We start from the raw sequence: 16,125 nt of genomic DNA, 5'->3' as shown, positions 1-16,125 counted from the left end.
ATAAACACCACTTGAGTATGGTAAACATGAGCTTTTGCTAGCCATGTTCTTTGAATACAATACAGTACTATTTTCATATTTTTGAGTCTTGTTTATGCACTGCTATCTTGGGACCCAATTATATTTTGGCATGCTCAGGCAGAGGCAGTTTACAGGGGGAAGAAAACTTGTGTGAATTCTTAAGTTGCAGTTTCTGGGCTGGGATAAAGCTCTGCCAGGAATGCTGCCGTCCTTCATTCTGCACCCTCAGCAGGCAGAAACATTGGCATTTTCACTGTGCCCCCTATATATGTGTCAGGCGTTGATACCGCCATGTGTGCAGCTGCTTTGCTCCTTTGTCCCCTCCCAGGCTTCCCCCAATTTCTCTTTAAAGTATGCAAATCCATATTGTACATTAATCACGTGCCAAAAGAACGAATAGCTGAGCAGGAAAGTGTGCAATGTGAAGTGAAAATATGCACTGAAAACTGGCGCGTTTCAGCAGCATTTGGGCAGAGGCGTAGCAGTTTGCAGAATTAAGAAATAAGGTGGGGAGGTGCAGACTTGGCCTCCGTGCTGCTGCTCAAGCAAACTGACGGCCTGGTCACTTTTTCTCACCCCTTGGAGATCCTCTCAGGCAGAACGTGGCAAGATCACATTGCTGGCCAAAGCTCTCTTGCTGTTTGGGGGGAACCTACGGGACCACCTCTCCTGGTATGCCCCACGGAGGACCTTAAGGTCCACAAATGACAACATTTTGGAGGTCACAAGTCGCAAGGTGGTTAGATTGGTCTCAACTAGGGCCAGGGCCTTTTCAGCACTGGCCCCGACTTGGTGGAACGCTCTGTCACTAGAGACCAGGGCCCTGCGGGACTTGACATCTTTCCACAGGGCCTGCAAGACAGAGCTGTTCCGCCTGGCCTTTGCTTTGGACTCAGTCTGACCCTCATGTTTCCCTCCCCTTATGGTTTTGATCTATGGGCTACTTTTAAAACGAGGCTGCATTTTAAATTGCATTTTAACCTGTATTTTAAATTGTTTTTTCCCCCCCCTGTTATGTTTTTACTGTAATTTTACTGGTGTTAGCCGGCCTGAGCCCAGGGAGGGCAGGGTATAAATATTTTTTTTAATTTATTATTATTATTATTAGCAAATCCACAAGCTTCCAGGAAAACCATACAGTGTGGCTGCAGCTGGGGATTCTCCCCATGGTGGCTTCAGTGGGGAGCTGACAGAGTCCGTCCCCCCCCCCCGCCCACTCTGAGCCTGCAGGTGGCTCCCAGTCACACCTGCGAAATCCCAGGTGACTTGCTCTGCGCTGCTCCAGCAGAACCTGACAAGATGCAGGCCTACCTGTCACCACTGCATCACGCCGTTTCTCTGAGGAATTCAAAGTGGCAGGTCAGGGGCAGGAGGGAGCCACACGCTTTATCCTCACAAAAATCTTTCTAGGGCTTGCAGTCAGTCAGATCCAGCAGGGCTTATCCTACTCTGATTTGGGGGGGAAAGGGAATTTGAGGAAAGCAGCTGCCTGGCTCTGCTCTCCGTGTGTGTGTATATGAGAGAGAAATGTCCTGTGTTGTTGTGCTTCCAGTGGTACTGATGGGATTAATTCCAGAGTAGCACCAACATTAGGCTGTTGAAACAGCAGCAACAAAAATAATGCAGTTTTCTGTGGCACCTCTGCCATAACAGCACAGCCAAAGGCCATGACGAAGGAAGAGCTCTGGTCTGTGATATTTCACAAGCACAATAATTGGCGATTTTTCTGCCCTCTTGTTCTCAGCTTTTGCTGTGTTAGCTTGTAGTGGGAGAAAAAATCTCTGCCCTTTAAATACCAAACTTGATTACGGTTCTCAGCTGGGATTAGTGCCTCAGGGGCACCTTCTCACATCCAGGATCAGGCCACGTGGCCCAAAGCGGGAAGTTCGCCACCTACCCACTTGTAAAGCAGATGCGCGATACGACTGGGTCAGAGTCGTGACTGCAAAGGCTTTCCTCGAGTGGCTGTCTGCTAACAACGATCCATAGGGTCTCTGTTTTGGAAAGCCTTTTGGAGGCAGCCTGCTGATTCAGGAAAGAAATTGGAGTGAGGGCACCAGCCTTGCTGGACCGAAGACTTCTCCTCGCTGGTGGGATGCTGAGCTCCTCCCGCCAGAAAGCAGAACGGGGAAACTTGGCAGAGTTTCGAGATGTGCTGGGCTTCACCAGATTCAAATCTGGAAGCTGGCAAGTCTCCTGCATCCATCCATGTGTTATGCAAAGACAGCACATTTTGCAGGAGTGTCCCAGGGCGCTCTCCAAATCCAGAGCGTTTTCCACATTGGGCGGGGTGGGGTGGGGGTGGAATACAGGAAGAGATTAAAAGGGGAAATGAAAACAAGCTGTGCTGAAGTTCTTTGCATCTCGCAAGGCAGCCAGACTCTCCCTCCAACTAGTCCTGCAGTCCACATCTCTCTCTCACTTTCTGTCCCCCTGATCCTATGCTCTGCATAAATTTTTAAGATGTAACTTTGGCCATGCTTCCAAAATTGAGGTTTTTTGAGAACTGTGGAATGTGGAGACATGCAGAGGGATGAGGATGAGGAATGGAAAGAAAGGAGAAGGGAGTAAGGATGGCCCTGTTTTGGAGAGAGCGTGAGGTCTAGGCTGGCAAGCAGTGTTGGCGATTGTGGCCGGTCCTATCGTTGGACAGAGTGAGGGTGGGGACTCTTTGTTTCCTGCCTGCCTTGGTTAATCCCCTTCTCCCAGCATATGTCGTAGGCGTTGCGGATGGGAGACGCCCCTGCCCAGCCAGCTGAGCAAGCAGGCAGAGAAATTCTGTGTGGCAGGAGCAGGAGCAGGAGCAGCAAACAACATCACAGTGAATCGTTGTCACTTGTCTTCACTTCCCCCACTGCCCTGCTCACAGTTGTGAAGAATATTCCTACGTTACGAATGGTCCATGTCGCCATTAAAAAAAAGAGGTTGGAAGAGGCCAATATAGATGTGGAATGTCCCTAGATCAAGTGACTTTTCTTCTTTTAATTTCTTAACCTAGCGCAAGGTTGTCATCTGCACTGGCCAGATGTTTAACTGAGAATCCATCACAGTCAGTCCATCATTTGAAAAATGAGGCTTTCAAGCCGTCTTGCCCCAAAATGGCAACTAGACATTCCATTTTGGCGACCGCAACCTTGGATTCAGGAGCCATTTGGCGCCTAGTTTATAGACCCGAGTTTCTAGCTCTTCCCCTATTGAGCCTCTTAATCTGATTATTCAAGGCCTGCCTGCTCCTCCATGGCAGGCAGCCTCTCCCAGGCAGCCCGGCTGTGGGGCTCTCTGGAGCTGGAGCTGCCCCCTGAACATTTCACGCTTGGGTGCCATTTAAAGGATTAGCATCGCTCCAGCTGCTCCTTGGCAGGGCTGGGGGGAGGCGCCGCTTGTTGCCATCTGCTTCGTCAGTCTTGCAAGCTTTGCGGCAGGATCAGTGTTCTGCCTGTAAGCGGCTTAGTCACGCTCCACGGTGTGGGTGAGGATTCGTGCAAGCGCACAGCAAGTTGTCAGCAGTGTGGCCGTGCACCTGCTGCTTGCCCCCCCCCCCAGTTTCAAATGCAGTCCAAGATGTTGCTGAAAATGTTCGGCTTCACAGCCGGCCGTCTGCACCCGCAGTGCTGGAGAGGCATCCGCCCGAACCTCTTTTTCATGGCAGCCGGGGCTTAGCGCGACCCGGCGGGCTGAAATGGTGCTCAGTTTCCACAGGAAGTGGTTATTCGCTGCTTACCAAAGTCAGATTCCTGCAAACCTCCTCCTCCATCTCCTTTTCTTCGAATAAGGCCCTGGCCCTCAGGCCTCAAAGTGTCCGGGGTGATCTTGAGAACCAGATGCCGTCGCCGAGCACGATTTCTAATAATAGCCGGGGGAAATAATATAAACAGCAACACGCTGTTGCAGAATAAATGCAAGCAAAACTGGCAGAAGTCTCTCGTTTTTGTATATTTCTGCACAATTTGCAGAATTCAGATTTTCTCACTGCAGATTTCGACACAGAAATTCGATTTTCCTTCTTTGTCTGTTTGGGCATTGAGAGAAAACAGCCTCGCTGATGCTTTTGTTTGTTTCTGTCCTTTCTAGGAGGATGACGAGAAGATAATCCAGGAGATTCAGAAGGAAGCCGAAGAGGAGCAGAAGAGGAAAAACGGAGGTGGGTGGTGCCTCCCCCTCCCCCCTTAACAGGCAGAGCTCGATGGGGGTCCCTGGAGAACATAGCAGCCCCAGTTCCAAAAGCGCTTTCTGCCGAAGCCCCTTGATTACCCACACAAGACACACTTGGCTGGTCGGTTGTCTGCCTATTGGTTGATCTTGCAAACTTTAAATAAAAATGAGCTGGTAGTGTTCGCACAATTCAGCATCCTAGGGATATTCTGTAGCCTCAAGGGGTCTGTAGTAATCATCATCATCATCATCATCATTTATTTAACTTCTATACTGCCCTTCATCTGAGGATCGCAGAGCAGTTTAAAGTATAGAAACACAAGAATACATAACATAATAACTCTGGGATAACCTCAGCTGCACTGCCTGAGTTTTGGCAGGCAGGTTTCAGCCAGGCCTGTGTTCGTGGCATGCAGGTCTTCTGCAGAAAAAGCAGAGTATTACAACCACCGTGGGGTTTTAGCCGAAGGTTACGTTTGGAGAAAAGGATTGAGAAAGGTGAATTCCAATGGCAAGTACAGTGGTGCCTTGGTTTACAACCATAATCCATTCCGGAGGTCTGTTTGTAAACCAAAACAGGTTGTAACCCAAGGCGTGCTTTCGCCAATGGGGCCTCCAAAATTTTTTTGTTCGTAATCCAAAAAAAAAAAGGGTTGTAATCCAAAAAAAGGTTGCAAACCGGGACATGCACTTCCAGGTTTGACGTGTTTGTAATCCAAAACATACGCAAACCAAGGTACCACTGTAATAAGTTTGAGTACATTTGCTGTTCACCGAAATTACTTCTTTTTAAATTATATATGTGACATAGGGGAAAACTGGTTTTTGTTTTTTTAAAAAAGTTGGCTCATTGCATGAGTTGATGGACTAAAATCCATCATGCGCAAAAGCCGTAGACCTAAAGCAGGAAGCATGGGAGTTGCCTGCATCTCTTATAGCAGCGGTATTAGAAAATGGAGAATATCTCGTGTGGTGTTCTTTAAAAGTTCTGTAGGATTTATACAGTTTTAAATCTGCTGCTCGGTTAATCATTGCACTTTTTAGATAACTCAGAAAGATTTTTCCAAACAGATTTCAATCCGAGCCAGCCTGGTTCTCCTCTAGCTGCTGCCAGACCCCTCGATTCTTCTGACTGCCTTTGGCCCAGGGGTCCATAAACATCTGGGGGAGTCAGGCTGGCCCTTCCCTGCCCCCATCGCTTTAAAGGTTGAAGCTGAACTGCTGATTCTGCTGTTTACCTGCCCTCCACATTGTTGTCTTTCTTTCCCCCTCTAGAAAACAGTTTCAAGCGGATTGGGCCCCCGGCAGAGAAGCCTGCGGAGAAAATCCCGCGAATCGAAGCCATCCCCAGGCCGGTCCCGCAGAACCTTCACCACCAAATGCCCCCTTACCCGTTTGTGCACCCTGCCTACCCGCTGAACATGCCCCCCGTCCGCCCGCTCTACAACAACATTGGCCACATCAACATGGGGCCCATCCCTGCCCCTTACGTGCCCCCCCTGCCCAACATGCGGGTGAACTATGACTTCCCCCAGGTGAACCTGCCGCTGGAGCACAACCTCCCGATGCACTTTGGCCCGCAACCGCGGCACCGGTTCTGACCCGGCTCGGGGCGGCGCCAGGACTTTGGGAAGTCTCTGCAGGGAAAGTCCACACACTGGCTGACGCAGCCCGCCCCTTCCTCTCTTCTCCACTTTCCCAGTAAACTGCAAGCGCTGAACACGCTCCTGGGCGCCCCTCCGGTCTTCTCGTCCCTCAAGGCAAGATCAGCACCTTTGCTGCCCAGTCTCTGTTGCGGGAAGCGGAAGGGACAGGAGGCTTGCCCTGGCACCCTTTTGCTTTCGCCGCTCGTCTAGGAAGGAAGTTCTCCGCTCAGCGAGGTGGGCAGGGGGTGCAGGGTGCTTGACTGGCAAGAGGCAGCGACGACTCGGACCCACGTGCCAAAACCACAGTTTCTCTTGCCTGCCCAAACGGCGCTGAGAGTGGGAAAGTATCAGGTAGGAGGTTCAGCTCCGGCCAGCTACAGATTTTGAGCGGTGTGGTTGACGGGCAAATTAAACCATTGATGGGAAACCACCGAGGCAAGCAGAAGTTGGCAGAGGCCGTTGCAAACACCAGATTGGCAGCTTCTGTGGCCCTCAGGTCAGGAAGAAACCCCAGCAGAGCTCTTCCCACCACACCCATCTTGTGCCTTTGGCACAGGAGTCAGGCGGCGGGTTGCAGCCAACTAAGTCCTACTCAAGAGTAGACCCGTTGAAACCAGTGAACCTAAGTTGGCCGTGTCCATGAAGTTCAATGGCTCCACTCTGAGCAGGACTCGCACTGGCTGCAACCCAGCCTTCCCAGACTCGGTGTGTTGGTGGGTCTGGCTTTTCAAAGAGATATCAGAGGCCTCTGATTCTTCCGAGGTGCCAAACTGAAGACTTGCTGTCACTCAGCGCAGCTCAATGTAACATGAGACCACATCTGTTTAAAATAAATGCAGCTTCCGTAGCTGGAACAGTTCTCAAGTGTGTGAACCAAACCTCTGGTGCTGGGCCTCTGACTTAGCAGTGCTATGGCTTTGGGGTGCGTTGCCCCTGCGACTGCTTCCTGCTGGGCTTTGCATTGCACATGGAAAGCCTTGTGGGTTGAATCCTGGTACAGCTGCAGGGAGGGCGGTGTGGGTGGTGACGTGTCTGGAATCCTTGGAAGGAACCGGGTGAGCGTCGGCTGGCTTCACAGGCGAGCCTCTGCCTCCTCTGGTGTTGTGGTCGGTGTTCAGGGTCTTCAGCATGTTGGGAGTACCTCTCGTTGACTTGTCTAGTTGTGGTCTGAAGCACTCTGGGGCATCTTGCAGGCTTGGAGGTCAAGGAATTCCCCCCTGCGCACTTGAAAGGCATTTCCAGCTCCCAGAAGATCGCAGAGTTGCTCCTGCATACATGGAGCTGCACGAGGCCAGTGGAGCCCTCGTTAATTGGGACAGGGCAATCATGACCCAAGCGCCCCTGGGCACTCTGCCTATGTTCAAAGGGTTCCTTGGACTCTTGAGCCGCTGACCCACTGCACTCGGCTGTGGAAACCTTCAGCCTAAAGCTTTCCAGTTGGATTATTCCAGGCAGGGCTGAAAGAGGGTTTGTTGGTCTGCAGCTCCCATGCCCAGAGGGATGATGGGAGTTGTAGTCCAGCAGCTTCCGGAGCACCACCATGGATTCCCCACCCTTGGCTTAAGGGCTGTTTTGTACCAGTGCCGGCAAATGCACAGCCGGTTGCAGCCTGTCCTTCAAAGGCTCCCATGTGCCTGAGCACTTCTGTGGAGTGAACTGACCTTCTGCATGACTTGCGGAACTCCAGAGCTCTGCAGTCCTGCCTCTGCTTCAAGGAGGGGTCTCTGTTGCCAGATACGGACCACTTCTCGCACAACGACACGTCAGGTCCGTCCACACTCTAAGGCTTCTGTGCGGCGAGCGCGGCAGGAATGAGCACTGGATCACATCCTGTCCGCCTGACTTAACGCCAGCCATTTGAAACAGTTTTTCCCCGCAAAGCTATGAACATGGGATGCTCTCATTTGCTAGGATTATGAGCAACTCACAGAAAATAACTCCAATGGAGAAGAATTTCCAACCGCCCTTTTGCTTAATAATAAATACATTTCGCACTTACTCTTTGAAATTCTGGGTCTCTTTTCCTTTTAGAAGTATTACGATAAAGCATCTTTGGGGTGGAGTGGGGGCATGGAACCAGTTCTGAGTTGGGCTCTTCTCTCCCCCGACCTTCCCCTTTGACCTTCGTAGTCCTGGGACTATGGGCCACAGACAAAGCCAGATATGGCAGCTCCCCCCTTTCCCCTCTCTTCCGATGTTGGCCCCCTCCCCCTTGAATGGAAGGGTGCTCATGGTTTTGGGAGCTCCCTGCATGAGCTCCACCAGGGCACTGAAAACGGGCAAACCTTAAACCCTGAGAGGCAACCAAAACAATTCTCCCAATAGCCGTGGGGATGCTGTTGCCTCCTGCCCTCCCCTCTTCCCTTGCAATACGTACCCAAGCACCACCACCTATTTATTTGGAAACCGATCTGTTTCAATCCCTCCCACTCATTTTATTTGGTGCTCTCCTGGACTGCAACTCCAGTCTCACCTGATCATTGGCCAGGCTGGCTGGGGGCCTGAGTCTATAACATCTGGAGGGCACCAGGTTGGGAATAGCTGAGGGAGTGTGTAACAAAAGTGAAACAATGACTCCTTTGCTGCAGAGAGAGAACAACTGCCTGTGGGACAGGTGTGCAGGGAAGGGTGTGTGTGTGCGCGCGCTGCGGATGAATCTGCCAATACCTGCATTCCAAGTTCGTTCTGTGTAACCTGTTGGCTTAAAAGTTCCATTGCGTTGACTGTTCCATGTTTGCCGTAGTTTAAAATCATGCTGTTTGTCGACACTGCTGCTCCTGTCCAGTGATTCTTAAAAGGGGTCACGATACAGCTGGCCAAGTGCTCTTTGGTTGATTTCTCTTCAGGTTTTGACATTAGCACCTTAACTTTAAAACAAAAGATTATTTGATGTAGCAATTGCCGGACATGCAGGTGGTGCTGTGTTTGGAGAAAAGCGACATCAACAGGGCTAGCTGTCAGGAAACAAAGGATGGGAGGGCCACTGGCGATATTTTTTGAAAGTGTTGGGCGTGTGTGAGTGCATGCAGCAACCAGCTATGTATGAAATAAACCCCTCTTGTATCACAGCTGTAGACAGAGAGGTGGCCTGTGGGTGCCATCCTGCGGTTTAATTGATAAGAGAAGCTGCTTCTGAAAGCGCTTGGTGTTGGTGCATCGCTCCCAGTTTGTCCGTTGGCACTGCCTTTCCAGGATTGCTTCTGCAGCGTGCATGCAGACTAAAGCCCAGCGGCATTGAATCTTCCCCCAGTCACTTTGGCTACCCTTCCGTGGGTCTCGCTGGGAGGAGAACCCCCTGCGCGCTCGGAGTTCTGGGCCAGGTCCACATTCTATGCAGCAGGCACAATTTCCCTGGGGAGGCAGCGTCCCCCAGGTTGCAGAGGAAGCGCAGGTGGCCTTCCTGCCTACCAGCCCATTCGTGCGCACATGGACAGTTGTGCCGGGACATCCTGATGCTGTGTCCGTGTGTCTTGAAAGATGCGGGTGAGGACCTTGCATCCCTTTTTGTCTTGGGGAATTCTGATGCGCTCACAGTGTTTGTGGTGGCTGTGCAGAGTGGGGGGCTCCCCAGAGTGGCCAGTGCTCAGAGGCAAAGCTCAGCTTCTGGCAAGGAGCTTGACGTTTTTGCCAACAGACTGCAGAATTGCCCTGGCATGTGCAGGGGCCCGGGTGCCTTTACCAAGATGGTTAGAGCCTTCCTAACGCTGACCGAGCAGATCCTTGCACACCAAAAGCAGGTCCTAACAATGGCGTTTCCCTATTGTTAGGCTACTGTGCTCTCTTCCCCTTTGCTTTGACCAGCTCACATGAAGTTTACCATTTGTTATCTCTAAACCGTAGCATTTTGGAAGGTCTTTGTGGATGTTTGTACTTGAGTGAAGGTAGTTGGGAGAAGGCAGAGGTGCAGTTAAAGCTGGCTGCTGTTGCCTTAGTACGACTGGAGACCTTTCCTTGCAGTTTGCTGGACCCTTGGCCCTTGGCCTTTCCCCATCTTCCCATTTTCTGTGCTGACTCTAGTTCATAGCCTCCATTCATTTCAGGCTGCTTCCTGTAGAGATGGAGACTTGGGTGGCGGCAGCTCCTGTAAGCCAGAGATTGGAAGCTCAGCTGTTGCTGATCTTCATATCCAGTGGATTTCAAAAGCCATTTAGCATGGATGGGATGGCCTGTTCCTCCGCCCCCAGCCCATCCCCACTTGGTGCCCCTTTCAATGAGGTTTTTTATTTGGCCAGGGGTCCTCCTCTTTGCATAGACAAAATACTGAAGAAAGCTACCCGCCCAAGCTGAATGGCTCCTTAGCCTCTGCCTCCCATCATTCTGGTGCTCTGAGTAAAATAATTCTTTAAGCGGGGATAATCCACTTCTTGTGAAATCGAGGCATTTCGACTGAAAGGACGGTGCCTTTTTTACTGCATCTGAAACGGAAACACTCTTTCCTCATTCTTTGCCTGCCCACAAGCAATGGAGAAAACCTCTTGGGGTCCATACTGACTTAAAACATGATTTTTGGCCTTGCTCATTTTGATGTGTAAGCCTGAAGCAAAGACCTCCTTAGCCTATGATCATGAACAGTGATGCCAAGGTCCAGCTCCTGACACTTCTTGAACAGCCTTGTTCAATTGCCTCCCTGTGAGCATTTCGCCTTTCTCCTTGCAACTTCTTGTTTGGGGTTGCGTGACTTCGTCCTAAACAATGACCCACCCCATCCCTTGAAGCAGATTTTGGTTCTCGGTCCCTTCCCGTGTTAAGAACACCACGCTGGGGAGAAAGGGCAGCCATCTGCAGGGAAGAGGCCCGTAGGTGGCCAGGATTTCCTTTCTTGCAGGTATCCCAGGATGAATCTTAACTTCGGTAATATGTTGGTTGCCTTTTCCAAGTTTCGCACGGGGAGAGCATTGCCTCTTTGCGAGGGGTTTTCTGAGCTTCGGCCAGGGAAACTTTACCAAACCTGTGTGTCTGACATGGGAGAGCGTTGCCCCCGCGCTGTGACGTAGCGTGAAGGCCGGCTTCTCACTGCAGTGGTGTGCTTCTGTCTAGGCCGCTCCACCTGGCCATGCAGGCGAGGCCTCTCATGACAGAACACTTCTCTGCTCATTTTTTTTTTTTTTAAAATCCTTGCACGCATAAAGCTAGCAAGCTCAAGGATTCTGGTCTGACCACTTCCCCCTGCCGTGTTATTTTCCTGCATAGGGGGATTAAAAAAAAATAGCCTGAAGAGGTCCAGCCCGGAAACAACCGCTGCACTGCGAACTAGGACGGTTTAGCATGGATAACATTGAAGTCCCTTGAGCTTGAGCCAGGCTCCCTGGACAGGGCGCCCTCCAGTTGTTCTGCACTACAGCTCCCATCAGCCCCAGCTAGTACAGCTGTGATGAGTATACAATATGGCCCTCCTGGCTGTGCATTGTAGTGCAAAACATCTGGCTGGGCAGCAGTTAGCAAAGGCTGCTGTCAACGTGCCCCTGTGGGCTCCAGGTTCTCACGACCTCCTCTCTTCTTTTGTATTTGCATTTTCCTTTGTGGCTTTTTTTTTTTAATTAAAAAAAGTTCATCTCTCTTTACGGGTAGACACAGGGAAGTGTGTATTTTGTACACCCCAAGCTTGACATTTTAACAGGTACTTTCTATTATCAAATTTGCAGTGTCGCATTTAACTTGCCTTAAAAGGTGGAGAGAGAAATCTTGTATTTGCACTTCGCAAAAAAAGAAAAGAAAAGAAATGGAAGAAAAGAACAAACCCTCTTGAGGGAAAATTGTGCATGTCCTGCAACTTTGTATAACAATAGCTTAAAAATGAATAAGTGGTTTATTAATAAAGAAAGGAAAAAAGAATATTTTTTCTTTACCTTCTGGTAGGAAACCGTTCTAATATTCTGTGTGTAAAAAGTCTCTGTATTATATTGTAATTTGAATTTTTTGTAATTAAAACAACAACCTTGTGCACTCTCATTGGGTGGTTGTTTCTTTCCCCCCCCCAACCTGGCTTCTGGTTTCCTCCACACCTTTTGTTGTTTGTGGTTATAGGTGGCAAAACATCTGAACAGCCGCTGCAAGAACAAGACGCTGGACAAGGTGGGCCATTGGTCTGATCCAAGAGACTCTTCCTCTGAAATCCTGTAGCTTCTTATATGGGAAATGTTCTGGGTTATTTTCATCCTGATTTCCTCTTGCCATGACTCCTCTGGAGAGTGACAATGCCATAGTGGAACAAGCTAAAGCAGGATAAATCTGCCATGGATGCACTATCAGTGTGCCAATGTGTTGCAGAAGATACCCATAATATAACCATAATAACCAGGGTGTTTGCAGAGTAGAGTTCTTCTGATTCCATCCCTAAACACCAGTCCTATATCCCCGGCTCCCAGTACTGAAATCTCTCCATGTGGATGCAATTCATGTCATTTGGAGGGTTAGATTATTCATTTTTAAAGGCAAATCTCTTTCTCCCCTGCCTCACCAGGTGGGGAATTCTGATACACCCTCCTTCGCAAGAATTGGAGAGGGCCAGGGATCTGTTCACTCGCCTTGGTTTGCCAGTGTAGGGTAAAGAGCAATAGCTTGTAACGTGGCCTTTCCTTCCCCACGAGGAAAGAGATCTGCCCCCATTAAATGGATGTGCAGCTGTGTGTGTGGATGAGTGACAGGCACATCCAGCAAGATTAGCTCAAAGGGCAGGAGCATCCTGCGTCCCTCCCCACCCCCAGTCAGCCACCCCACCCCCAATCCCACCTTGCCTTCCACTCTTTGACAGCCTGATCCTCTGCATAATACGACTGGAGAGAGCTTATTTCAGGGTCTCTCCTCCATCAGCCCTGTTTTGATTTCCTCCAGCGTCTCTTCGAACTAGGAAGCAAGACCCAGGCTTTACCAGGTTTGTTCAAATAAGCAAAAATGACAGTTGCAAACAGATCTGTGTATCAGGAGAAACTCGATGAATTTTCACGGAGACTTTTGTGTTTTATTTAATTTGCAAATGATTTGAAAATGGACAGCTCTGTTGCTCCTTCCTCTTAACAGGAGTGGCACACATCCCCCCCCCCCGACATGTCAGTTTTAGCCTGATCTGTGGGTTGCTGGAGCCTCCGCTGCTGCAGAAAGCGTTTCCTTTGTGTGGAGGAGAAAGGCCTGTCTGGGCCCAAGCAGGGCAGGGGGTTGGGGGCTGTTGTCTTTCTTCCTGCCTTTCTCTCCCTGACCTCTTCAAATAAAGGAGGAGGTGGGGGTGGGGGAGGTGAAGGGAAAAGAGGAGGGAGGACAAGCCAAGCCCCCCCCCAAGCTGCTATTCAGAGCCAAGGTGTCCCCCTCCCTCCTTCCTTGCAGCATCAAAGCGTCAGGCGGCCCCTCCATGGTCAGAGACCCTTCCCCTCTTCAAGAGAAGAGGAGCAGAGTTCAGCTTGGCTGCCTTGGAAAGGGGGGGGGGGGCGAGATGCAAACTCCATGAACTGAGTGCTGGGGACAGGAGAGGTGAAGAGGGCAACGGCCGCCTCTCTTGCCTGGCCAGGTTAGGGAGATGTGAAAGGATCCGGTCTTCATCTTCATTTTTAACATTCTTTTCCTCACCTTATTTCTGTTATCATCCTTTTCACCTCCGCCAAGCTAAGCAGTTGGCTCCTTACCTCTTTCGCCCTGACCTAGCCACTGTGATCCACGCGACGGTCACCTCCAGACTGGATTATTGTAACTCGCTCTACGTGGGGCTGCCCTTGAGACTGACCCAGAAACTCCAGCGGGTGCAGAATGCCGCAGCGAGACTCCTTACAGGGTCTTCGCTGCGAGATCACATTCATCCGGTGCTATACCAGCTGCACTGGCTCCCGGTGGAGTACAGGATCAGGTTTAAGGTGCTGGTTTTAACCTTTAAAGCCCTATACGGCCTAGGACCCTCGTACCTACGGGACCGCCTCTCCTGGTATGCCCCACAAAGAAACCTACGGTCTGCAAATAAAAACATCCTGAAGGTCCCAGGCCTCAGAGAGGTTAGGCTGGCCTCAACTAGAGCCAGGGCCTTCTCGGCTGCATCTCCAATCTGGTGGAACACTCTGTCACAAGAGACTAGGGCCCTGCGGGACCTGACATCTTTCCGCAGGGCCTGCAAGACAGAGTTGTTCCACCAGGCCTTTGGTCAGGGCGCAGCCTGACTCCCTCCTCTGGCAACCTGCACAGAGTTTTGCTTAATGGTTGCCATCAACTTGATTTTAATTAATTTTTATAATGAAATATTTTTAGAATGTTGGTTTATTTGATTGTTTGATTATTTGATTGTTGTTAGCCGCCCTGAGCCCGGCTTCGGCTGGGGAGGGCGGGATATAAATAAAATTTATTATTATTATTATTATTATCGACACAGCCCAGTTCCTTAGAAACTCCACGTGCCCAACTGCAAAAAAAAAAAAAAAAAACAAACTTGCTTCACGCTGCACTTTTCTGACACTGCACAAAACATTTGTCCAGCTGCACATTTAGAACATATATGCAGTATCTGGGAAGGCTGCCTCAGCCCAGTGGAAGGGCCGTCAATGAATGTTAATTCGCGCAACAGCTGAGATGGCTGGAATTGCTTATGGAACCAGTTTGTTAGTCGCCAATGGGAGACTCCCGGGGTCTACTCTCAAATAAGCCCTGTTGAGCTCAGCTGGGTTTGAGCAGAGTTTGTTTTAAGGCTACCCCTGAGGCAAGGTTTCCTTGCATTCCATGCATTTGCAGTTAACACTGAACGGCTTTGGATCTCACAGCAAAAGGGGACCAAATGCTTTGCTTAGCAACACTGGAGCATAACAGAGCCTGCAGGATCAGCCCCGTTACTTAGCCAGCCTCCTGTCCTCATGGTGGCCAACCAGATTCAGTGGCATTGCTGTCCAAAGCAGGCTGACCAAATGCCTGTTAGCCAGGAGGCCTGCAAGGAGGGCGGCTTTCCCCTCCCAAAGGCTGAGGGGCCCCGTTTCTCTCAGACAACAAATCAGAGCAAGGCTGCCCCTTCTTTCCCAAAGGGTGATGGAGAGGCGACCCCACTCCCCTTGCCCTCAAGCCTTGCTGTGCAGGGAGAAGCAGAGCCTGGCTGCAGAACGGATTCTGCCACAAATAAAAGAACCTCCAGCAAGTTGCTACTGGCAACGAGGACTGGAGCACCCGGCTGCAGCTTCTTATTTTCAGACACCTCTGGACCAACCGTTTTCACACACCAGCCGCAGTCTGGAAAGCTGCTGAACAGCATTATAGGAGACCCCCCGCCCTGGGGGATCCATCTCCCACTTTTCACAAGCTGCTGCACACATAACTCCTAACAGGCTGCTCTGATCATACTCGCTCTGCACTGGGCAAATGTAGGGATTCCTCAGGATTCCTGCAGAGTGTTGGAACTGCCCCCTGGTCCACCTACCGTATTTTTCGCTCTATAAGACGCACCGGACCACAAGACGCACCTAGTTTTTGGAGGAGGAAAACAAGAAAAAAAAATATTCTGAATCTCAGAAGCCAGAACAGCAAGAGGGAGCGCTGCGCAGTGAAAGCAGCAATCCCTCTTGCTGTTCTGGCTTCTGGGATAGCTGCGCAGCCTGCATTCGCTCCATAAGACGCAGACACATTTCCCCTTACTTTTTAGGAGGGAAAAAATGAGTCTTATAGAGCAAAAAATACGGTAGCTCAGTATTGCTGAAACTGACCAGCAGCTCTCTGGTGTTTTCCCGAGGCTTCCCTCCTAGGCAGATGTTCTTAGCAGAGGCTGGATGGCCATCCATCGGGGATGCTTTAGTTAGGATTCCCAAATGGCAGGGGGCTGGACTAGATGACCCCCGGGTACCTCCCAACTCTGCAATGCTATGGTTCTGTGGTGCTAAGCATTGCTTTCTGCATGAGGAGCTATTAAATGACCCACCACATTCCATTGCTGAGACGAGGGCTCCTCACCAAGACCTGCTGGAAGGAGGCAAATCAAGAACAGTAAATCATGCAGAGATACAGCGGCCAACCTCCTCTCTGCGTGTGGATGCTGTGGTCTTACAAAAGACTTTAATCTGAATATTGTTATTTGCTGCACCATAGTGCAAGATTGTGAGTGCACTGAGACCTGCTGCACCATAGTACAAGGTGAGCCTTCTAGTCCTCCAGAGTAGCTGACCAGACGCTCCAATGGGAAACCCGCAAGCAGGATCACAGCACAAAAGCAACTCTCCCCTGCTGCAGTTTCCAGCAACCTGGGATTCAGAAAAATCGCTGCCTCCGACTGTGGAAGCCGAGCAGAGCCATGGTAGCTAGTCGTCTGTGTGAATTTGTCCAATCCTCTTCTAAAGCCAGACTCTGTGATCCTCCTCTT

At 50.4% G+C, this 16,125-nt stretch overlaps 1 protein-coding gene and 1 long non-coding RNA gene across 3 annotated transcripts in view; one reads left to right on the top strand and one right to left on the bottom strand.

The window, feature by feature from the left end:
- RNF216 (ring finger protein 216) overlaps positions 1-11,768 on the top strand; it is a 78,400-nt gene extending 66,632 nt beyond the window's left edge. For both annotated transcript variants that reach the window (XM_083585635.1, XM_083585636.1), the window contains exons 16-17: positions 4,093-4,162; positions 5,449-11,768. In XM_083585635.1, coding sequence (XP_083441761.1) covers positions 4,093-4,162; positions 5,449-5,774 — 396 coding nt within the window. In that variant the 3' untranslated portion in view covers positions 5,775-11,768. The remainder of the gene's footprint in view (positions 1-4,092; positions 4,163-5,448) is intronic.
- LOC310749308 lies at positions 11,020-14,462 on the bottom strand. Its single transcript, XR_014541555.1, has 2 exons — positions 14,160-14,462; positions 11,020-13,394 (listed from the first exon to the last, which is right to left on the bottom strand). It is a non-coding gene; the product is annotated as an uncharacterized lncRNA (long non-coding RNA).
- Positions 14,463-16,125: the final 1,663 nt, after the last annotated feature.

Source organism: Podarcis filfolensis (genome assembly GCF_964270895.1).
Source record: "Podarcis filfolensis genome assembly, chromosome: 14".
Lineage (NCBI taxonomy): Eukaryota > Metazoa > Chordata > Lepidosauria > Squamata > Lacertidae > Podarcis > Podarcis filfolensis.
Note: the sequence above shows the minus strand (reverse complement) of the source record. Positions and strands in the feature narration are given on the sequence as shown.